Genomic DNA, 24,295 nt, shown 5'->3' with positions numbered 1-24,295 from the left:
ATATGACTTTCAAACCGACGCGGCTTTGGATCACGATTTTTGATTTGGGGCTAAAAAAGGAGAAGCACGTACTCAACTTCCAAATGAGAAGAAACTTGAGGGAATCGAACGGAAAGAAAACTGGAGGGGGATGTATAGCCTCGGCTCGAGATTCACAGGAAGAGAGAGTCTGGCAGAAGGTGAGGCCTCTAGGAAGCAAGACTAGAAGAACGTTACTAGAAAGGGGCAAACCTGCAGGAAGATGGGACTTTGTTAAATTCAAACGGCAACACCGATTTGTTGGGGAAATTGAAGCGGAAAGGAAAGATGAAAATCATCAGGTTCAGTTGAACAGTGAACCACGAACACTTTAAGTTCAAAGAAAAGTAGTAAAACTCCACACGACTAAAACTGCTTTAGAGATCGACAGGGGGTCCCAAAGGCCGACGGTGAGTCCAGGAAAATCGAAACCATTGTGGTGCTCCAAAACTTCTCCAGTGATTCTATTCAAGGGGAAACGGAATTGCCCCAGCCTCTGTTGGACTTTAAAACGGCTTCAGCAGGCAGCGTCGGTGGATCCAAAATGACAGCTCTGTGATTCAGAAAGGAAGGAATCCAAGGGGTGGGGGGGGCGGGGAAGAAAGAAAAAGGCAACGCCATTAGCTACTGCTCACTGACCGGAAAGAATGACGGACTGAAATAGTGAGAATAATAAGCAGAGATGGTGTCAGTGACTACACGCTATTCAAATCAGAAGAAGGAATGAGATTTCAGAACAGCAGACGAGACAAACTTTGTATCTCATGGGAGCAAACCTTGAAGTTTTAAAAATCCGGTAACGTTGGTGAGTCAGGAGTGGTACGGTCTTAATAAAGCTCAAGGCATCGTGAATTTCCTCTAAAACTGAGTGCTCGGAACGAGAAGGCGTTTAGAGGGCCTCTCAAAAGCCTAATGAAATATAGGTTAAGCAAACTGTGCTCCGGGCTGTAAAGGGAAATAGAGGCAGATAAGTCAAGTCCGGTTTGCGGCTGTACAAAGAAAGAAAAAAACCCAAAAAGGAACCATTTCTAGTTCTAAAAACAAGTTCATAAAGGAGAGAAGGGAGAAGGATCAAAAAATTACCCGAGAGAAAATAGGCCTGTAGACAAAGGAGAGAGGCATAGGCTTAATGCTCAATAGATTGACTGACTGATTGACTGTCGGTTCTGAGATGAAGAACCCTGAATGAGAACTTTGTTCAAAAGGACTGAGGCTACCGGCTCATGTCCTAAAAGCCACCGAACAGCTGTTGGATGGCGGCACCTGCCACTCATCACAGACCTGAACCAATGACCAAAAAGGTGAAAGGCCTGAGTCCTAGAACATTCCATCCCTGGGATCATTTTTATGACACCTTCCACTTGGCCATTCTTCTCTTTGTGCCAGGTACACTCTCCTAAAAACAGGTGACAAAAAGACTCCAGAAGTCTCTCCCGAGGCCTATTTTGCTCACCTTTTGATATCACTACTAATCAACCATATTTGTTGAGCACCCACTGTGTGCAAACCCCTGGACCCGTTGAAGTGGTAGTAGCGTTGACTGAGCACCCACTTGGTGCACTACACTGAACTAGTTTCAGGGGAAACAGAGAATAAAGTGATAGGCTCCCCGCCCGCAAGGCGCTTACGCTCTACTATGGAAGACAGGACTGGGCACGTTCTCCATCTGCTTACCTCTCACCCACGATTCTGTAAAAATCATCAAAGTCGAAGGCCGGGCGGTCATGTAAAAATCGCATCCTCGACTTTTCTCACAAGAACGGGTGCAGCATTCATTTCATTCCTTCCTTCAATCGTATTTGTCGAGCGCTTACTGTGTGCAGAGCACTGTACTAAGCGTTTGGGAAGTACAAGTGGGCAACAGATAGAGACGGTCCCTACCCAACAACGGGCTCACAGTCTAGAAGGGGGAGACGGACGACAAAATGAAACATTCAGACAGGTGTCAAAACCGTCGGAATAAACAGATTTATAGCTATATGCACATCATTAATAAAATAAATAGAGTAGTAAATACGTACAAGTAAAATAAATAGAGCAATAAATATGTACAAATATACACCAGGGCTGTGGGGAGGGGAAAGAGGCAGGGCGGGGGGGAGAAAATAGGTACAACAAGACAGACATCTTGGGCCTTGTTGGCACCTGTGTCCTAGAGCAAACCGCTCAATCTGTTATCTCCTGCATTCCAGTATCCGAGGTGGAATTGGGAATTCTGGACCCTCTCCTTAATTTTTTGCTTTAAAACTTTGGCAGCTCCTCTCCTAGTCTCAGGTCCTCCGTCTCTACACGGTTGCGAATGTTTGGCATCCGCCAAGCCGGCACGTGGCGATCCTGGAGTTTCTGTCAGCGAAGCAGGAAGTTACAACGTATTCTCATCGTTGCTGGGTTAACAAACGGGATGAATGGAAGAGCTGGTTTTGCCACCTCCCCAATTCAGTTTCTATTGCTAGCTCTACTTTTTTCCAAGATAGGCAGCCTTTAAATAGCCCAGTGTGACTATTCAATTCGGTCACTTTGTGAATGTCTATCGGTTTGTTTGGAATAGCACATTCCAGGACGAGAATTGGCTAAGATTCCGGCACTATTTACTGCTTCCAAACTGAAGAGAAATTAACGCCTCTGCCCTTCACGGAAAATGTTCCCCCGGAGCAAACGCGAGGCTAACTTAACGAAGAGCCTTCCAACAGAGGAGGTTGGGAGGAGGAGGAGAAGCGGCGGCAGGGTGGGGAGGTAGGAGGGGAGGCCAGGGCGGCTTGGGGAAGGGAGGGCAGGAGGTTCAGTGACCGGGGGAGCCCGGTTCTGTGAACCTGCTCCAAGGCTGGATCTCTCCCTGGCCTCTCTCTTGAACCTCCCCACCACGACTGGTTTTCTCCCCGGCCTTTCTGCTGCTTCTCAAGAGGGTGACCGAACAGTCAGAGCAAGTGGTCAGAAACTCCCGACTCGTGTGGGTAATTAATGAAAACCTGCTAACATTCTTGCTGCATTAACGCAGTAGACTACAGGTACCAGTCACCCTCCCACGATAAGAGACGTGACACCCAACAGCACCACGTTGCAGCAAGGATAAGGCTCAGCTTCAAATTCCAACAAAACTTTTTCTTTACTCTGTGTACTGAGCAACAAAACAGTGGGTGGAAAGTGAAGGGAATTCATTATTATTATTATTAATAATAATGGCATTAAGCACTTACTATGTGGCACTGTTCTAAGCGCTGGGGAGGTTACAAGGTGATCAGGTTGTCCCACGGGGGGCTCACAGTCTTCATCCCCATTTTACGGATGAGGGAACTGAGGCCCAGAGAAGTGGCTCGCCCAAAGTCACACAGCCGACAGTTGGCGGAGCCGGGATTCTAGCCCACTAACTCTGATTCCAAAGCCCGTGCTCTTTGGACTATCCTACAGAGGATATTCTTTGAAATGAAAAGTACCGATAAATCCAGGAGGGGTTTGGATAAATCCACGGATCGGATGCCCTTGAATCCGGGACGGAGAGGGGGAAGAGTCAAGGTCGTTGGAAGGGACACCCCTAAACGTCAGGAGTGACGGGGTCTCTCCAAGTATCCCGTTGCCACTGTGAGAGCTGGAAACGGGGGCCTGGGGCGGGGAGGTCACCCATTTGCACCGGTAAATTGGACATCATTTACGTTGCCTCGCTCAGCTTTCTAACTGTGGAGCAGAAGAACGCCGAAGGCCAACAAGAGAGGTAAAAACCACAATGGGCATCAAAAAACATCCATCGACATCACTCGGCACGAGCCACGTGGGAGAAGATCTACGTACGCATCCCGTTAAGAGGCACTGCCAAAAGGACCACAGACATAAAAATAAATCACACAGAGGAGGGGAGACAGGGCGTCAACTCATCTCCAGCCAAGACCAGATCAGGCCGACCTTCGCCGGCTCGGTCCGGAGTAGGAATACAGCTACGATATCAAATACCAGTCACAAATCGGAATTCTAAAAACCGATTATGTAACTCCATTCGAGCTTCCCTCCAGTCTCGAAGGGCATTCTACACATTCCTTCGGTAATCCTCCCAACGCTCGTTCGGTAGGGTTAGAGACCAGATTCATCCTTCCCATTTCGCGGAGGGTAAAATTAGGAACGTGGAGAGGTGGTCAGTGATTTCCCGGGTACCCTCGGCATGAGAAATCTCGGCCTCTACTCTCCTAACCTTTTAAACTACAGCGGCTCTGACGTCAACGGACTCGCAACCCCAGATCGATTCATTCGTTCAGTCTATCGTCTCTGTCGAGCACTTACTGTGTGCAGAGCACTGTACTGAGCACTCGGGAGGTACAAGTCGGCAACAGATGGAGACGGTCCCTACCCGACGACGGGCTCTCAGTCCGGATCTTCGAACGGCACGGGGAAAAGGCCTGAACAGAAGTAATTACGGAGAAAAACCTTGGCTTTAGTTTTAACTTTGGGTGTCGGGTTGTCGGTGCGTGAACATCTCCAGAAGAGAAGGGGCCTCTAACCCCGCCGATTTTTTCCTTTTGTCAGTCGCACCGGTTATTCCCCATCACCGAGACGGTCCGCTAAAACGCTTTTCCCGCGGCCGGTACGGAACGACAAGTTTAGCGAGAGGAGGCGCGGTTTCGGCACTAAACCGTAACTCTCCCAGAAGGGTGACGAGGGTTTTGTACATCCCACCTACCGGGCTTGGGTGAGCATGAAAGAAGCGAGCCTTGTTTGAAAACATTTTTAATGCTCGTGGAAGTGCAAGTTTTCTACGACTCAAAGAAATTCATGAGTGCAACTTGTCAAAGTTTGCTTTATTTAATACACTCTATTCGAAGTTGGATAATAGCTACAGCGGTGGATAAACGCTTTCGAACCAGGCAAGTCTTCGCCTGTGTCTGGAAGAAAATTAAGTGAAAGTACTCTACGCGGTGGAAGGGAAACAACTGCGCCGATACCTGTGGCTAGACGATTCAAAATAACAACGTGGAAATTTCTACGGCCCCTCCTCAGAGAGCCACGGCAACAGGTGAAGACACCGCTCCGTTGGGAAAACAAAGGAAAGGACCGTCCGCCGGGCACGGATTTCAAGAATTCTGTGGGATTCCTCTGCCGGGTACGGATTTCAGGAATTCCACGGGATTCCCGGTAGACGCGTACAATCTGCTTTTGAGAGAAGTCTCCCTTTGGGTGGACGACTGCGTTCTTGAACTCAAACGAGACGGTCGGATGAGGGTGGCAAAAAGGCATGCACGGAACCGACCGGTCAGACTCGCTTCCGTCAACCGCGTAAAACACGGGATGGGGTCTCACGAGCACGATCTGTTTTACCGAGCTCTAAGCCCGCTAGAACGTACAACCCGAATAGCCTGAGACACCCGCTTCACCATCTGGAGAGCAAAAAAAGGGAACCACCTCATCTCGGTTTAGCCCCTCTTGCGTCTCAGACAAGGGCACTCTCCAGATGTATCTATCGGGAGATCCCTCGGGAGAAAAGCACGGTGAAATCAACCGAGTAGAAATCCGGGAGAAAACCCTTCCGAAAAGATGTTCTCCGTCCTGCGAAAAATAAAGGTACAACCGATACTTCTCCCTAAGGATGGGGGAAACTAGTCCTTTTCGCATTGGGAGCAGAAATCATTTTTTCCCTTCACGCAGCACCACCCCTCCCTCTCCCCCCCACCCCCAAACACACAATCTAAGATTGACTTTTGTCGTTTGGCTATATAACTCCATTTTGAATCATACAGCTGGCTAGTCAGTAAATTTTTTTTTTTGGGCGGTCTCGACGTAGCTGCGTTCAAGGATTGGAGGCGTATGTATAAAAATAGAGATACTTATACCTGGTATTGATATTCTTTCAGGTAGTCTTTTAGTCTCGTCGGCAAAGGCAGTTCCCAGATCTTACTCGTACATTTGTTTATGGTTAACCTACAGAGATGCTGCAGTGACGGAGTCGAAGTATAGAGAGGTTTGGTCAAATACAAGTGAACGGTTCCGTTTCGAGGTGTGTCAGAGCCAGTTCTCTTATCCTTACACATGCGAACGTAGTACTCGATGAGATGGGCCACGCTGTCAAACTGCTTGAGCCTGGATTTGATACATATGATCGAGTCCAATCTGAATTTCCCATCTTGATACTCTATGCGGAGATTGGTTGGTCCGGCCGACGTTTTTACGGATATAGTTAGAAGATAGTCCGAATGGGAACTGTCTCTAATCAGAAAAGTTCCTTCTGGAGCATCTTTTAATTTTTCTTTGGCTTCATTAACAGTCATGTTGCCCCAGTACCACCCTGGCGGTGGTTTGTGTTACATTAAAGAAAAAAAAAGCGAGAGAAAGGGAAAAAAGGGAAAAATAATCACTATTAAAGAATCGGAATACCGCCGTCGCTCTCGGCGTCGATTCTCTTCGCTTCCGGGGACAAGACCGCTGGCAAAAACGCACGGAGCCTGCCGGAAATTTGTGGGGGGAGATTTTCTGAAATTCTGCATCCGTGCCATTTTGGAATTACGGATGGAGCTAACTCTCTGCGGTGGAATTTTAAAGTGAAACACCGCAATCGGATTTTCTCCCTCCAAACACCCAACTAGCGATGGCCGCTACGGGTCCCGTCGACCCTCTAGACGGTGACAGCTTTTAAAAATGCACTCAAAATGAAGGGTTTACTAACGCTTTGTCCCGCTGCCCCCAAATTGTTCAGTCCACTACTTATTTGTTCTTTTCCACCGAGGATCCAAAAGTCAAGGAGGGAGGGGAGGGGGACGGATAAACGAACTCTGTATCTGTTTTGAGAGGTTTGTGTTTCTTTTTAACGTTTTCCATACGACGAAAACTTTAAATTGGTTCATTTTGGTTGGGAAATTTTGAAAACAGGGGTGAGCTGGGCCAGTACCGTTTTGCTTTTTCTTTTTTTTTTTTTAACGTTTGGTAAGACCATCACCATTCATTATTCATTCATAGCCATTCATTCATCCATTCATTCGTACCGATTGGGCGCAGACTGTGTGCAGAGCACTGTACTAAGCGGTCGGGCAAGCGGGGGCCGGCGGCGTTGGCCCCCTCGGCTACGAGGCCGCGGCCGGGCGGCGGGGGCGCGCGGGTGGCGGGGGCGCGCGGGCAGGTGTCTGTCGGGCGCGGGGGCGCGCGGGGCCGCCGGGGAGGGGGGGACGGAGGAGACGCGGCTGGACGGGCGGCGGAGTGTAGGGGAAGGGGGGGACACTGGGGGGAGGGGACAAATCGGGGGGGGCCGAGGAGAGGGGGAGGGGACAGACCTGGGGGGGCGGGAGAGTTGGGGAAGGGGACAGGTTTGGGGGGGGTGACACTGGGGAGGGGACAAATCTGGGGGGCGAGAGAGTTGGGGAAGGGGACAAATCTGGGGGGGCGAGTAGAGGGGGAGGGGGCAGATTTGGGGGGCGAGAGAGTTGGGGAAGGGGACAGATTTAGGGGGGGTTAGACGGGGAGGAGACAAATCTGGGGGGGGCGAGTAGGGGGGGAGACAGATCTGGGGGGGGCAGAGGAGTGTAGGGAAAGGGGACAGATTTAGGGGGGTTAGACCGGGGAGGAGACAAATCTGGGGGGGGGCGAGAGAGTTGGGGAAGGGGACAGATGGGGGGTGAGACTGGGGAGGGGACAAATCTGGGGGGCGAGAGAGTTGGGGAAGGGGACAGATTGGGGGTGAGACTGGGGGGAGGAAACAGATTTGGGGGGGTGACACTGGGGAGGGGACAAATCTGGGGGGGCGAGTAGAGGGGGAGGGGACAGATCTCGGGGGGCAGAGTGTAGGGGAAGGGGATAGATTGGGTTGGGTTAGACTAGGGAGGGGACAAATCTGGGGGGGCGAGGAGAGAGGGAGGGGGCAGACCTGGGGGGGGCGAGAGGGTTGGGGAAGGGGACAGATCTGGGGGGGGGTGAGACTGGGGAGGAGACAAATCAGGGGGCGAGAGAGTTGGGGAAGGGGACAGATTGGGGGTGAGATTGGGGGGAGGGAACAGATTTGGGGGGTTAGACTGGGGAGGGGACAAATCCGAGGGGGGGCGAGTAGAGGGGGAGGGGACAGATCTCGGGGGGCAGAGTGTAGTGTAGGGGAAGGGGATAGATTGGGTTGGGTTAGACTGGGGAGGGGACAAATCTGGGGGGGGCGAGGAGAGGGGGAGGGGACAGATCTGGGGGGGGCGAGAGAGTTGGGGAAGGGGACAGGTTTGGGGGGTGAGACTGGGGAGGGGACAAATCGGGGGGCGAGTAGGGGGGACGGGGGCAGATCTGGAGGGGCGAGAGAGTTGGGGAAGGGGACAGGATTGGGGGTGTGTGGCGGGAAGGGGACAAATCTGGGGGGGGCGAGTAGAGGGGGGACAGATCTGGGGGGGGCAGAGGAGTATAGGGGAAGGGGACAGATTTGGGGGGGTTAGACTGGGGAGGGAACAAATCTGGGGGGCGAGTAGAGGAGGAGGGGACAGATCTGGGGGCGCGAGAGAGTTGGGGAAGGGGACAGATTTGGGGGGGTGAGACTGGGGAGGAGACAAATCGGGGGGGCGAGTAGAGGGACGGGGCAGATCTGGAGGGGCGAGAGAGTTGGGGAAGGGGACAGATTTGGGCGGTTAGACTGGGGAGGGGACAAATCGGGGGGGGGCAGAGGAGTGTAGGGGAAGGGAGCAGGTTTGGGGGGTGAGACTGGGGAGCGGACAAATCTGGGGGGGCGAGTAGAGGGGGAGGGGACAGACCGGGGGGGGCGAGAGAGTTGGGGAAGGGGACAGATTGGGGGGGTTAGACTGGGGAGGGGACAAATCGGGGGGGCGAGTGGGGGGACAGATCTGGGGGGGCAGTGTAGGGGAAGGGGACGGATCTGGGGGTCAGAGTGTAGGGGAAGAGAACAGGTTTGGAGGGTGAGGCTGGGGAGGGGACAAATCTGGGGGGCGAGAGTTGGGGAAGGGGACAGATTGGGGAGTGAGGCTGGGGGGGAGGGCACAGATTTTGGGGGGGCAGAGTGCGTGTGCGTGTCCTTGTGGGGTCCGCCCTCGCCCTCGCCCCCGTCGCCCCCTCCGTTGGGTGCCCACCTGTGTGCGTGAGCTCCCGCATGGCGTTGGCGGCGGCCGGGCCCTTGGGGTCGGGGGGCTGCTGCTCTTCGGCCGCCCCCGCGCCATCGCCGCCCGCCCCCGGGGACCGAAGGGTCATCGGGGGGCGGCACCGCCGGCACGGGGGGCCCCGCCACCGAGGGGGGCCCCAAGGGGGGGCCCGGCCCGGCCCCGCGGGCCGCGCTGTCCCTCGGGCCGCCGCCTGGAAGGAGAGAAGGGGCGCGCGGTCAGGGCGGAGCCCCCCACCCCATCCCACCCCATCCCCGGGCCCCCCTGCCCTGCCCTGCCCTGCCCTGCCGCCCCCCTCCCTCCTCCTCCTCCTCTGCCCTCCCCGGGGAGGGGGGCGAGGGTCACCTCCGGACGGGACCGGGACCGGCCCGGGCCCGGGCGCCGTCGGTCGGGGAGAGCTGGGCCCGGGGGGGGGGGGGGGGGGGGGGGGGAGATCCCGGTGGGGGGGGGGGGGGACCCCGGGGGGAGGAGGAGGAGGAGGAGGCGGCGGCGGCGGCCCGTCCGACTCACCGGTTTTGGCGGGCGGGCCGGCTCCCGGAGCCCGTGACAGCGGCAGGGAGCGGCGGGCACATCCTCGGGCCGGGCCCGGGCCCGGGCCCGGGCCCCGCCCCCCCCCCGGACCCCCCGCCCCCCTCCCGCCCCCCCCCGGTGACCGCCCGCTGAGGACGCGGCCCGGGGACAAACGCGCCAACGACGCTGTCGAGGAATCGGCGGAACACAGCCGCCGCCGCCGCCGCCGCCGGCTTCCTCCTGCTCCTCCTCCTCCCTCTCCTCCTCCTCTTCCCTCTCCTCCTCCTCCCTCTCCTCTTCCCTCTCCTCCTCCTCCTCCCCCTCCTCCTCTCCTCTTCCCTCTCCTCCTCCTCCTCCTCCTCCCCCTCCTCCTCTCCTCCTCCTCTTCCCTCTCCTCCTCCTCCCTCTCCTCTTCCCTCTCCTCTTCCCTCTCCTCCTCCTCCTCCCCCTCCTCCCTCTCCTCCTCCTCCTCCTCTTCCCTCTCCTCCTCCTCTCCTCCCCCTTCCTCCTCTCCTTCCCCTCCTCCTCCTCCCTCCCTCCTCCTCCCTCTCCTCCTCCTCCCTCTCCTCCTCCTCCTCTCCCCTCTCCTCCTCTCCCCCTCCTCCTCTCCTCCTCCCTCTCCTCTTCCCTCTCCTCCCCCTCCTCCTCCCTCTCCTCCTCCTCCCTCTCCTCCTCCCTCTTCTCCTCCTCCTCCTCCTCCTCCCACCTCCTCCTCCTCCCCCCCTCCTCCTCCTCCTCCCCCTCCTCCTCCTCTCCTCCCCCTTCCTCCTCTCCTCCCCCTCCTCCTCTCCTCCCCCCTCCTCCTCTCCTCCCCCCCTCCTCCTCCTCCCCCCTCCTCCTCCTCCCTCTCTTCCTCCTCCCTCTCTTCCTCCTCCCCTCTCCTCCTCCTCTCCTCCCCTCTCCTCCCCCCTCCTCCTCCCCCCTCCTCCTCCTCCCTCTCTCCCTCCTCCCCCTCCCCCCCCCCGCTGCTGCCGAATAGGGGCGGGGGGCACCGCTGTGGCCGAGCGGGACGAAGAGGAGGAGGAGGAGGAGGAGGAGGAGGAGGGCGGGGCGCGGAGCGGGACGGCATTCATTAGGACGCCTATTCACCAGGCTGCGAGCTTAGGAGGGATCAATCCATCAATCAGTCGTATTGATTGAGCGCTTACTGGGTGCAGAGCACTGGGCTAAGCGCTTGGGAAGGACAAGTTGGCAACACATAGCGACGGTCCCTACCCAACAGCGGGCTCACAGTCTAGAAGGGGGAGGCAGAGAACAAAACAAAACATACTAACAAAATAAAATAAATAGAATAGATAGGTACAAGTAAAATAAATAGAGTAATGAATCTGTACAAACATCTATACATATATACAGGTGCTGTGGGGAAGGGAAGGAGGTAAGGCAGGGGGATGGAGAGGGGGACGAGGGGGAGAGGAAGGAAGGGGCTCAGTCTGGGAAGCAGGTCTCTCCCCCCCTTTACTTCACACACACACACACACACACACACACACACACACACACACACACACAGCCTTTCCCAAGCGCTTAGCCCAGCGCTCCGCACACAGTAAGCGCTCGCTAAATACGATTGATTGAATGAATGAATGGATGTCCCATCCCCCGGCGGGGGGCGGCCCGGGCGCTTAGTACAGTGCTCTGCACACAGAAGGCGCTCACTAAATACGATTGATTGAATGAATGAATGAATGTCCCGTCCCCCGGCGGGGGGCGGCCTGGGTTGCTTAGCCCAGCGCTCTGCACACAGTGAGCGCTCACTAAATACGATTGATTGAATGAATGAATGTCTCCTTCTAGACAGTGAGCCCACTGTTGGGTAGGGACCGTCTCTATATGTTGCCGACTTGTCCTTCCCAAGCGCTTAGTACAGTGCTCCGCACACAGTAAGCGCTCAATAAATACGATCGAATGAAAGAATGAATTTTATTTTATTAATATGTTGTGTTTTGTTCCCTGTCTCCCCCTTCTAGACTGTGAGCCCGCTGTCGGGTAGGGACCGTCTCTAAATGTTGCCGACTTTTGTCTTTCCCAAGCGTTTGGTACAGTGCTCCGCACACACAGGAAGAGCTCAATAAATACGATTGAATGAATGAATGCATGAATGAATAGTAGTGCTCTGCACACAGTAAGCGCTCAGTAAATACGATTGCATGAATGAATGAATAGTCCAGTGCTCTGCACACAGTAAGCGCTCAATGAATACGATTGAATGAATGAATGAATTTTATTTTGTTAATATGTTTTGTTTTGTTCTCTGTCTCCCCCTTCTAGACTGTGAGCCCGCTGTCGGGTAGGGACCGTCTCTAAGTGTTGCCAACTTGTCTTTCCCAAACGCTTAGTACAGTGCTCTGCACACAGTAAGCGCTCACTAAATACGACTGAATGAATGAATGAATAGTCCAGTGGTCTGCACACAGTAAGCGCTCAATAAATACGATTGAATGAATGAATGAATGAATAGTCCAGTGCTCTGCACACAGTAAGCGGTCAATAAATACGATTGAATGAATGAATTTTATTTTGTTAATATGCTTTGTTTTGTTCTCTGTCTCCCCCTTCTAGACTGTGAGCCCGCTGTTGGGTAGGGACCGTTTCTATATGTTGCCAACTTGTACTTCCCAAGCGCTTAGTACAGTGCTCTGCACACACAGTAAGCGCTCAATAAATACGATTGAATAAATATGTTTTGTTTTGTTGTCTGTCTCCCCCTTCTCGACTGTGAGCCCACTGTTGGGTAGGGACCGTCTATAAACGTTGCCGACTTGTCCTTCCCAAGCGCTTAGTCCAGTGCTCTGCACACAGTCAGCGCTCAATAAATATGACTGAATGAATGAATAGTACAGTGCTCTGCACACAGTAAGCGCCCAATAAATACGATTGAATGAATGAATGAGTAGTACAGTGCTCTGCACACAGTAAGTGCTCAATAAATATGATTGAATGAATGAATGAATAGTCCAGTGCTCTGCACACAGTAAGCGCTCAATAAATACGATTGAATGAATGAATATTCCAGTGCTCTGCACACAGTAAGCGCTCAATAAATACGATTGAATGAATGAATGAATTTTATTTTGTTAATATGTCCTGTTTTGTTGCCTGTCTCCCCCTTCTAGACTGTGAGCCCGCTGTCGGGTAGGGACCGTCTCTGTGTGTTGCCGACTTGTCCTCCCCAAGCGCTTAGTACAGTGCTCCGCACACACAGTAAGCGCTCAATAAATACGATTGAATGAATGAATGAATAGTACAGGGCTCTGCACACAGTAAGCGCTCAATAAATACAATTGAATGAATGAATGAATGAATAGTACAGGGCTCTGCACACAGTCAGCGCTCAATAAATACGATTGAATGAATGAATGAATAGTACAGGGCTCTGCACACAGTAAGCGCTCAATAAATATGATTGAATGAACGAATGAATGAATAGTACAGTGCTCTGCACACAGTAAGCGCCCAATAAATACGATTGAATGAATGAATGAATAGTACAGGGCTCTGCACACCGTAAGCGCTCAATAATTATGATTGAATGAATGAATGAATAGTACAGTACTCTGCACACAGTAAGCACTCAATAAATACGATTGAATGAATGAATGAATAGTACAGTACTCTGCACACAGTAAGCACTCAATAAATACGATTGAATGAATGAATGAATAGTCCAGGGCTCTGCACACAGTAAGCGCTCAATAAATACGATTGAATGAATGGTCCAGTGCTCTGCACACAGTAAGCGCTCAATAAATACGATTGAATGAATGAATGAATAGTCCAGTGCTCTGCACACAGTAAGCGCTCAATAAATACGATTGAATGAATGAATGAATAGTCCGGTGCTCTGCACACAGTAACCGCTCAATAAATACGATTGAATGAATGAATGAATAGTCCAGTGCTCTGCACACAGTAAGCGCTCAATAAATACGATTGAATGCATGAATGAATAGTCCGGTGCTCTGCACACAGTAAGCGCTCAAGAAATACGATTGAATGAATGAATGAATAGTCCAGTGCTCTGCACACAGTAAGCGCTCAAGAAATACGATTGAATTAATGAATGAATAGTCCAGTGCTCTGCACACAGTGAGCGCTCAATAAATACAATTGAATGAATAGTACACTGCTCTGCACACAGTAAGCGCCCAATAAATACGATTGAATGAATGAATGAATAGTCCAGGGCTCTGCACACAGTAAGCGCTCAATAAATACAATTGAATGAAAGAAAGAATGAATTTTGTTAATATGTTTTGTTTTGTCGTCTGTCTCCCCCTTCTAGACTGTGAGCCCACTGGGGGGTAGGGACTGTCTCTATATGTTGCCGACTTGTCCTTCCCAGGCGCTTAGTACAGTGCTCTGCACACAGTAAGCGCTCAATAAATACGATTGAATGAATGAATGAATGAGTGGGCGAGGGCCGCGCGTCCCTCCTCCGTCCCGGGCGCGCGCGCGCGCTCCCGGAGCCGCCGCTTTCCAGGAACTTTCCAGGAATCTCGGTCACGTGGGACCCTTTTTTTTTTAAATCATCATCGTCATCCATCGTATTTATTGAGCGCTTACCGTGTGCGGAGCACTGGGCTAAGCGCTTGGGAAGGACAAGTTGGCAACACAGAGAGACGGTCCCTACCCAAATGGCATTTATTAAGCGCTTACTCTGTGCAAAGCACTGTTCTAAGCGCTGGAAAATGGACTTTTCTCCCCGTCAGGGAATCGAACCCTGGTATCCCACGTAACAGGCGGGGATGATAATAATAATAATAATAATAATAATAATAATAATAATAATAATAATAATAATGGCATTTATTAAACACTTACTATGTGCAAAGCACTGTTCTAAGCGCTGGGGAAGTTACAAGGTGATCAGGTTGTCCCACGGGGGCCTCACAGTCTTAATCCCCATTTTAATCAATCAATCAATCGTATTTATTGAGCGCTTACTGTGTGCAGAGCACTGGGCTAAGCGCTTGGGAAGGACAATTTGGCAACACAGAGAGACGGTCCCTACCCAAATGGCATTTATTAAGCGCTTACTCTGTGCAAAGCACTGTTCTAAGCGCTGGAAAATGGACTTTTCTCCCCATCAGGGAATCGAACCCTGGTATCCCACGTAACAGGCGGGGATGATAATAATAATGATAATAATAATAATAATAATAATAATAATGGCATTTATTAAACACTTACTATGTGCAAAGCACTGTTCTAAGCGCTGGGGAAGTTACAAGGTGATCAGGTTGTCCCACGGGGGCCTCACAGTCTTAATCCCCATTTTAATCAATCAATCAATCGTATTTATTGAGCGCTTACTGTGTGCAGAGCACTGGGCTAAGCGCTTGGGAAGGACAATTTGGCAACACAGAGAGACAGTCCCTACCCAAATGGCATTTATTAAGCGCTTACTCTGTGCAAAGCACTGTTCTAAGCGCTGGAAAATGGACTTTTCTCCCCGTCAGGGAACCGAACCCTGGTATCCCACGTAACAGGCGGGGATGATGATAATAATAATAATAATAATAATGGCATTTATTGAGCGCTTACTGTGTGCAGAGCACTGGACTAAGCGCTTGGGAAGGACAAGTCGGCAACACAGAGAGACGGTCCCTACCCAAATGACATTTATTAAGCGCTTACTCTGTGCAAAGCACTGTTCTAAGCGCTGGAAAATGGACTTTTCTCCCCGTCAGGGAATCGAACCCTGGTATCCCACGTAACAGGAGGGGATGATAATAATAACAATAATAATAATAATAATAATAATGGCATTTATTAAACACTTACTATGTGCAAAGCACTGTTCTAAGCGCTGGGGAAGTTACAAGGTGATCAGGTTGTCCCACGGGGGGCTCACAGTCTTAATCCCCATTTTAATCAATCAATCAATCGTATTTATTGAGCGCTTACTGTGTGCAGAGCACTGGGCTAAGCGCTTGGGAAGGACAATTTGGCAACACAGAGAGACGGTCCCTACCCAAATGGCATTTATTAAGCGCTTACTCTGTGCAAAGCACTGTTCCAAGCGCTGGAAAATGGACTTTTCTCCCCGTCAGGGAACCGAACCCTGGTATCCCACGTAACAGGCGGGGATGATAATAATAATAATAATAATAATGATGGCATTTATTGAGCGCCTACTGTCTGCAGAGCACTGGACTAAGCGCTTGGGAAGGACAATTTGGCAACACAGAGAGACAGGCCCTACCCAAATGGCATTTATTAAGCGCTTACTCTGTGCAAAGCACTGTTCTAAGCGCTGGAAAATGGACTTTTCTCCCCGTCAGGGAATCGAACCCTGGTATCCCACGTAACAGGCGGGGATGATGATGATGATGATAATAATAATAATAATAATAATAATAATGGCATTTATTAAGCACTAACTATGTGCAAAGCACTGTTCCAAGCGCTGGAAAATGGACTTTTCTCCCCGTCAGGGAATCGAACCCTGGTATCCCACGTAACAGGCGGGGATGATGATGATAATAATAATAATAATGATAATGATGATGGCATTTATTAAGCGCTTACTCTGTGCAAAGCACTGTTCTAAGCGCTGGAAAATGGACTTTTCTCCCCGTCAGGGAATCGAACCCTGGCATCCCACGTAACAGGCGGGGATGATAATGATAATGGCATTTATTAAGCACTTACTCTGTGCAAAGCACTGTTCTAAGCGCTGGAAAATGGACTTTTCTCCCCGTCAGGGAATCGAACCCTGGTATCCCACGTAACAGGCGGGGATGATAATAATAATAATGATAATGATGGCATTTATTAAGCACTTACTATGTGCAAAGCACTGTTCTAAGCGCTGGGGAAGTTACAAGGTGATCAGGTTGTCCCACGGGGGGCTCACAGTCTTAATCCCCATTTTAATCAATCAATCAATCGTATTTATTGAGCGCTTACTGTGTGCAGAGCACTGGACTAAGCGCTTGGGAAGGACAATTTGGCAACACAGAGAGACGGTCCCTACCCAAATGGCATTTATTAAGCGCTTACTCTGTGCAAAGCACTGTTCTAAGCGCTGGAAAATGGACTTTTCTCCCCGTCAGGGAATCGAACCCTGGTATCCCACGTAACAGGCGGGGATGATAATAATAATAATAATAATAATAATAATAATAATGACATTTATTAAGCACTTACTCTGTGCAAAGCACTGTTCTAAGCGCTGGGGAGGTTACACGGTGATCAGGTTGTCCCACGAGGGGCTCACGGTCTTAATCCCCATTTTAATCAATCAATCAATCGATCGTATTTATTGAGCACTTACTGTGTGCGGAGCACTGGACTAAGCGCTTGGGAAGTCCAAGTCGGCAACATATAGAGACGGTCCCTACCCAACACACAGTCTAGAAGGGGGAGACAGAGAACAAAACCAAACATATTAACAAAATGAAATAAATAGAATAGATATGTACAAGTAAAATAAATAATAGAGTAATAAATATGTACAAACATATAAACAGGTGCTGTGGGGAAGGGAAGGAGGTAAGACGGGGGGGATGGCGAGGGGGACGAGCCCACTGTTGGGTAGGGACCGTCTCTATATGTTGCCGACTTGTCCTTCCCAAGCGCTTAGTACAGTGCTCTGCACACAGTAAGCGCTCAGTAAATACGATTGATTGATTGATTCTCCAGCCCAGCCCGCACCCTCCGCCGCTAATCTCCTCACCGTTAGGCCTCGTTCTCGCCTGTCCCGCCGTCGACTCCCGGCCCGCGTCATCCCCCGGGCCTGGAATGCCCTCCCTCTGCCCATCCGCCAAGCTAGCTCTCTTCCTGCCTTCAAAGCCCTACTGAGAGCTCACCTCCTCCAGGAGGCCTTCCCACACTGAGCCCCCTCTTTCCTCTCCCCCTCGTCCCCCTCTCCATCCCCACATCTTACCTCCTTCCCTTCCCCACGGCACCTGTATATATGTATATATGTTTGTACATATTTATTACTCTATTTATCTCACTTGTACATATCTATTCTGTTTATTTTATTTTGTTAATGTGTTTGGTTTTGTTGTCTGTCTCCCCCTTGTAGACCGTGAGCCCGCTGTTGGGTAGGGACTGTTTCTACATGTTGCCAACTTGTACTTCCCAAGCGCTTAGTCCAGTGCTCTGCACACAGTAAGCGCTCAATACGATTGATTGATTGATTGATTGATTGATTGACCCCCGGCCTACATCCTTCCCTTCGCCTGGAATGCCCTCCCTCTGCCCATCCGCCAAGCTAGCTCTCTTCCTCCCTTCAAGGCCCTGCTGAGAGCTCACCTCCTCCAGGAGGCCTTCCCAGACTGAGCCCCTTCCTTCCTCTCCCCCTCGTCCCCCTCTCCATCCCCCCATCTTACCTCCTTCCCTTCCCCACAGCACCTGTATATATGTATCTATGTTTGTACATATTTATTACTCTATTTATTTATTTATCTTACTTGTACATATCTACTCTATTTTATTTTGTTAGTATGTTTGGTTTTGTTCTCTGTCTCCCCCAGGTAGACTGTGAGCCCGCTGTTTGGTAGGGACTGTCTCTATGTGTTGCCGACTTGTACTTCCCAAGCGCTTAGTCCAGTGCTCTGCACACAGTAAGCGCTCAATAAGTACGATTGATTGATTGATTGATTGATTGATTGATTGATTGATTGACCCCCGGCCTACATCCTTCCCTTCGCCTTGAATGCCCTCCCTCTGCCCATCCGCCAAGCTAGCTCTCTTCCTCCCTTCAAAGCCCTACTGAGAGCTCACCTCCTCCAGGAGGCCTTCCCACACTGAGCCCCCTCCTTCCTCTCCCCCTCCTCTCCTTCGCCTTACCTTCTTCCCCTCCCCACAGCACGTGTATCTATGTTTGTACGTATTTATTACTCTATTTCATTCAATCATATTTATTGAACGCTTACTGTGTGCAGAGCACTGTACTGAGCACTTTGAAAGTACAAGTTGGCAACATATAGAGATGGTTCCTACCCAACAGTGGCCTCACAGTCTAGAAGGGGTAGACAGACAACAAAACAAAGCACATTAACAAAATAAAATAAATAGAATAAATATGTACAAATAAAATAGAGTAATAAATACATACAAACATATATACATATATACAGGTGCTGTGGGGAGGGGAAGGAGGTAAGGCGGGGGATGGGGAGGGGGAGAGGAAGGAGGGGGCTCAGTCTGGTTATTTTATTTGTACATATTTATTTTATTTATTGTATTTTGTTACTATTCATTCATTCATTCAATCGTATTTATTAAGTGCTTACTATGTTCAGAGCACTGTGTTGAGCGCTTGGGAAGTACAAGTTGGCAACATATAGAGATGGTCCCTACGCAACAGCAGGCTCACAGACTAGAAGGGGGAGACAGAGAACAAAACAAAACATATTAACAAAATGAAATAAATAGAATATGTATAAATAAAATAGAGTAATAAATCCGTACAAGCATATATACATATATATGGGTACTGTGGGGAGGGGAAGGAGGTAAGGCGGGGGGGATGGGAGAGGGAGGAGGGGGAGAGAAAGGAGGGGGCTCAGTCTGGTTATTTTATTTGTATATATTTATTCTATTTATTGTATTTTGTTAATATTCATTCATTCATTCAATGAGCCCACTGTTGGGTAGGGACTGTCTCTACATGTTACCAACTTGTACTTCCCAAGCGCTTAGTCCAGTGCTCTGCACACAGTAAGCGCTCAATAAATACGATTGATTGATTGAGCGCTTACTGTGTACCGAGCACTGGACTAAGCGCTTGGGAAGTACAAGTTGGCGACATATAGAGACGGTCCTTACCCGACAGTGGGCTCACAGTCTAGAAGGGGGAGAACAAAACAAAACATATTAACAAAATAAAATAAATAGAATAAATGTGTGCAAATAACATAAATAAATAGAGTAATAAATACGTACAAACATGCATATATACAGGTGCTGTAGGGAGGGGAAGGAGGTTAGGCGGGAGGATGGGGAGGGAGAGGAGGGGGAGAGGAAGGAGGGGGCTCAGTCTGGTTATTTTATTTGTACATATTCATTCATTCATTCAATCGTATTTATTGAGGGCTTACTGTGTGCAGAGCACTGTACTAAGCGCTTGGGAAGTACAAATTGGCAACATATAGAGATGGTCCCTACCCAACAGCGGGCTCACAATCTAGAAGAGGGAGGCGGAGGACAAAACAAAACATATTAACAAAATAAAATAAATGGAATAAATACGTACAAATAAAATAGAGTAATAAATATGTACAAACATATATACATATAGTCATTCATCCATTCAATCAATCGTATTTATTGAGCGCTTACTGTGTGCAGAGCACTGTACAAGGCGCTTGGGAGGTACAAGTTGGCAACAGATAGAGACGGTCCCTACCCAACAGTGGGCTCACAGTCTGCCTCCCTCTGCCCATCCGCCAAGCTAGCTCTCTTCCTCCCTTCAAGGCCCTGCTGAGAGCTCACCTCCTCCAGGAGGCCTTCCCAGACTGAGCCCCTTCTTTCCTCTCCCCCTCGTCCCCCTCTCCATCCCCGTCTTACCTCCTTCCCTTCCCCACAGCACCTGTATATATGTATATATGGTTGTACATATTTATTACTCTGTTTATTTATTTATTTATTTATTTTACTTGTACATTTCTATCCTACTTATTTTATTTTGTTGGTATGTTTGGTTCTGTTCTCTGTCTCCCCCTTTTAGACTGTGAGCCCACTATCGGGTAGGGACTGTCTCTATGTGATGCCAATTTGTACTTCCCAAGCGCTTAGTACAGTGCTCTGCACATAGTAAGCGCTCAATAAATACGATTGATTGATTGATTGATTGATAGGAGGAGACAGAGAACAAAACAAAACACGTTAACAAAATAAAATAAATAGAATAAATATGTACAAATAAAGAGTAATAAATATATACCAACATATATACATATATACAGGTGCTGCGGGGAGGGGAAGGAGGTAAGGTGGGGGGGATGGGGAGGAGGGGGAGAGGAAGGAGGGGGAATGATCAATCAATCGTATTTATTGAGCGCTTACCATGCGCAGAGCACTGTACTAAGCGAATGATGGCATTTATTAAGTGCTTACTATGTGCAAAGCATCATCATCATCATCAATCGTATTTATTGAGCGCTTACTGTGTGCAGAGCACTGTACTAAGCGCTTGGGAAGGACAAGTTGGCAACATATAGAGACGGTCCCTACCCAACAAAGCACTGTTCTAAGCGCTGGAGAGGTTCCAAGGTGATCAGATTGTCCCTCGAGGGGCTCACCGTCTTAATCCCCATTTTCCAGATGAGGGAACTGAGGCCCAGAGAAGTGAAGTGACTTGCCCAAAGTCACCCAGCTGAGAGTTGGCGGAGGCGGGATTCGAACCCATGACCCCCGACTCCAAAGCCGGGGCTCTTTCCACTGAGCCACGGGGGGAGTAGAGGGAGCCCGACAGAGGGGTGAGGGCTCGAAAATCGTGCTTGGTGCCTCCCCTGCTGGCCTCACGGGAAACCTAAGCCGGCGAGCCCAATTTAGGACTATGCGGATGTGATTAGATTCGGGATAATAATAATAATAATGGCATTTTTGAGTGCTTACTAGGTGCAAAGCACTGTTCTAAGCGCTGGGGAGGTTACCAGGTGATCAGGTTGTCCCACGGGGGGGGGGGGGGGGGGCTCACAGTCAATCCCCGCTTTACAGATGAGGTAACAGGCCCAGAGAAGTGAAGTGACTTGCCCAAAGTCACACAGCTGGCAATTGGTGGAGCCGGGATTTGAACCCATGACCTCTGACTCCAAAGCCCGGGCTCTTTCCACTGAGCCACGCTGCTTCTCTAGGCTGCTGCTCCTTCCCCACTGCTTTCAAAGATTCCCTTTTATTGCCTGTCCTAAAAAACCTTCCCTCAACCCTATGGCACTATCCCATTTTCACCACATTTCCCTTTTTCCAATCCTCTCCAAACTCCTTGAGCTAGTTGTCTACACTCTATTCTCCTCCCATTTTCACCACTTTTCCCTTTATTCAATCCTCTCCAAACTCCTTGAGCTAGTTGTCTGCACTCTATTCTCCATCTCTACACACTCCCTGGGAGAACCCTTCACTCCCATAGCTTCAACTATCATCTCTAATAATAATATAACGATAGCATTTATTAAGCGCTTACTATGTGCAAAGCACTGTTCTAAGCGCTGGGGAGTTTACAAGGTGATCAGGTTGTCCCACTGGGGGCTCACAGTTTTAATCCCCATTTTACAGATAAGGGAACTGAGGCCCAGAGAAGTGAAGTGACTTGCCCAAAGCGACACAGCTGACAGTTGGTGGAGCCGGGATTTGAACCCATGACCTCTGACTCCAAAGCCCACGCTCTTTCCACTGAGCCACGCTGCTTCTCTATGTGGATGATTCACAAATCTACCTCCCTAGTCTTGCCGTCCCTCCTCTGCAGTGTTCAATTCATCAGATTGGACCCAGCCCCTGTCTCACATGGGGCAATAATAATAATAATAATAATAATAATAATAATGATAATAATAATAATGGCATTTATTAAGCACTTACTATGTGCAAAGCACTGTTCGAAGCGCTGGGGAGGTTACAAGGGTATCAGGTTGTCCCACGGGGGGCTCACAGTCTTCATCCCCATTTGACAGATGAGGTCACTGAGGCCCAGAGAATAATAATAATAATGATGATGGCATTTATTAAGCGCGTACTATGTGCAAAGCACTGTTCGAAGCACTGGGGAGGTTACAAGGGGATCAGGTTGTCCCATGGGGGGCTCACAGTCTCCATCCCCATTTGACAAATGAGGTCACTGAGGCCCAGAGAATAATAATAATAATGATGATGGCATTTATTAAGCGCTTACTATGTGCAAAGCACTGTTCAAAGCACTGGGGGGGTTACAGGGTGATCAGGTTGTCCCACGGGGGGCTCGCAGTCTTCATCCCCATTTTCCAGATGAGGTCACTGAGGCCCAGAGAAGCTAAGTGACTTGTCCAAAGTCACACAGCTGACAAGTTGCGGAGCTGGGATTTGAACCCATTCATTCATTCATTCAATCCTATTTATTGAGCGCTTACTGTGTGCAGAGCACTGGACTAAGCGCTTGGGAAGTACAAATTGGCAACATAGAGAGATGGTCCCTACCCAACAGCGGGCTCACAGTCGAGAAGGGGGTGACAGACAAAACAAAGCATATTAACAAGATAAAATAAATAGAATAAATGTACAAGTAAAATAGAGTAATATATCCGTACAAACATCTATACATATATACAGGTGCTGTGGGGAGGGGAAGGAGGTAAGGCGGGGGGGTGGAGAGGGGGAGGAGGGGGAGAGGAAGGAGGGGACTCAGTCTGGGAAGGCCTCCTGGAGGAGGTGAACCCATAACCTCTGACTCCAAAGCCCGTGCTCTTTAATAATAACAATAATAGTGTTGGTATTTGTTAAGCGCATACTATGTGCCAAGCACTGTTCTAATAACAAAAATAATAATGATGGCATTTATTAAGCGCTTACTATGTGCAAAGCACTGTTCTAAGCGCTGAGGGGATACAGCTGGAGCACTGTTTTAAGCACTGGTTACTGAGCCACGCTGCTTCTCAAGTCTTTATCCCCCATTTCCCCCATTTATCCCCCATTTCCCCCATTTATCCCCCATGAATTTCACTCATTCATTCATTCAGTTGTATCTATTGAGCGCTTACTGTGTGCAGAGCACGGACTAAGCGCTAGTTGAGGCCCAGAGAAGTGAAGAAGTGACTTGCCCAAGGTCACCCCGCAAGCAAGGGTCGGAGCCAGCTTCAGAAACCAGGTCCTTCTGACCCCCCGGCCCACCACACGGGGCCCACTAAGAGAAGCAGCGTGGCTCAGTGGAAAGAGCCCGGGCTTGGGAGTCAGAAGTCATGGGTTCAAATCCCAACTCCGTCAATTGTCAGCTGTGTAACTTTGGGCAAGTCACTTCACTTCTCTGGGCCTCAGTGACCTCCTCTGTAAAATGGGGATGAAGACTGGGAGCCCCACGTGGGACAAGCTTACAATCTACAGCGGGACGCAGATGTTAATATAAATTATGGATATGTACACGAGTGCTGTGGGGCTGGGGTGGGGGTTGGGGGGGTGAATAAAGGGAGCAAGTCAGGGTGATGCAGAAGGGAGTGGGGAAGAAAGGAAATGAGGGCTTAATCAGGGAAGGCCTCTTGGAGGAGGTGTGCCTTCAATAAGGTTTTGAAAGGGGGGAAGAGTAATCATCTGTCAGAAATGAAGAGGGAGGGCATTCCAGGTCACAGGCAGGATGTGGGCGAGAGGTCGGCGGCGAGATAAACGAGATTGAGGTAAAGTGAGCAGGTTGATATGAGGCGAGCAAAGTGTACGGGCTGAGTTATAGGAGGAGAGTAGCAGGGTGAAATAGGAGGGGGCAAGGGGATGGAGAGTTTTAAATCCGACGGTAAGGGGTTTCTGTTTCATGCCGAGGTGGGTGGGAAAATACTGGAGGTTCTTGAGGAGTAGGGAAACATGGCCTGAACGGTTTTGTAGACAAATGATCCAGGCAGCAGAATGAAGGATAGACTGGAGTGGGGAGAGACGGGAGGCGGGAGGCTGATAAAGCAATCAAGGGGGGATAGGATAAATGCTTGGATTAACGTGGTAGCAGTTTGGATGGAGAGGAAAGGGTGGATTTTAGCGATGTTGTGAAGGTCCAACCGGCAGGATTCTGGTGACAGATATGAATATGTGGA

At 50.0% G+C, this 24,295-nt stretch overlaps 1 protein-coding gene across 1 annotated transcript; it reads right to left on the bottom strand.

Moving 5' to 3' along the window:
• Positions 1-4,778: 4,778 nt before the first annotated feature.
• Positions 4,779-10,648, bottom strand: SOCS2 (suppressor of cytokine signaling 2). The gene is made up of 4 exons (XM_038756065.1): positions 10,568-10,648; positions 9,039-9,258; positions 5,829-6,280; positions 4,779-5,544 (listed from the first exon to the last, which is right to left on the bottom strand). Exons 1-4 carry the CDS (start codon positions 10,646-10,648, stop codon positions 5,332-5,334), a joined length of 966 nt encoding a protein of 321 aa, XP_038611993.1. The 3' UTR covers positions 4,779-5,331.
• Between the last annotated feature and the right edge of the window lie 13,647 nt (positions 10,649-24,295).

Source organism: Tachyglossus aculeatus, chromosome 14, assembly GCF_015852505.1.
Source record: "Tachyglossus aculeatus isolate mTacAcu1 chromosome 14, mTacAcu1.pri, whole genome shotgun sequence".
NCBI classification, from domain to species: domain Eukaryota; kingdom Metazoa; phylum Chordata; class Mammalia; order Monotremata; family Tachyglossidae; genus Tachyglossus; species Tachyglossus aculeatus.
This window is presented reverse-complemented; position numbering and strand designations above follow the sequence as displayed.

Excerpts from the sequence above, each read along its gene's own strand:
- SOCS2 (XM_038756065.1), bottom strand. The coding sequence starts at position 10,648 with ATGAATGCCGTCCCGCTCCGCGCCCCGCCCTCCTCCTCCTCCTCCTCC. Across the intron at positions 9,259-10,567 it reads CGTCCCGCTCGGCCACAGCG|GCGGCGGCCCGAGGGACAGC; the intron begins GTGCCCCCCGCC and ends CTCTCCTTCCAG. Across the intron at positions 6,281-9,038 it reads GCGGGAGCTCACGCACACAG|GGTGGTACTGGGGCAACATG; the intron begins GTGGGCACCCAA and ends AACCACCGCCAG.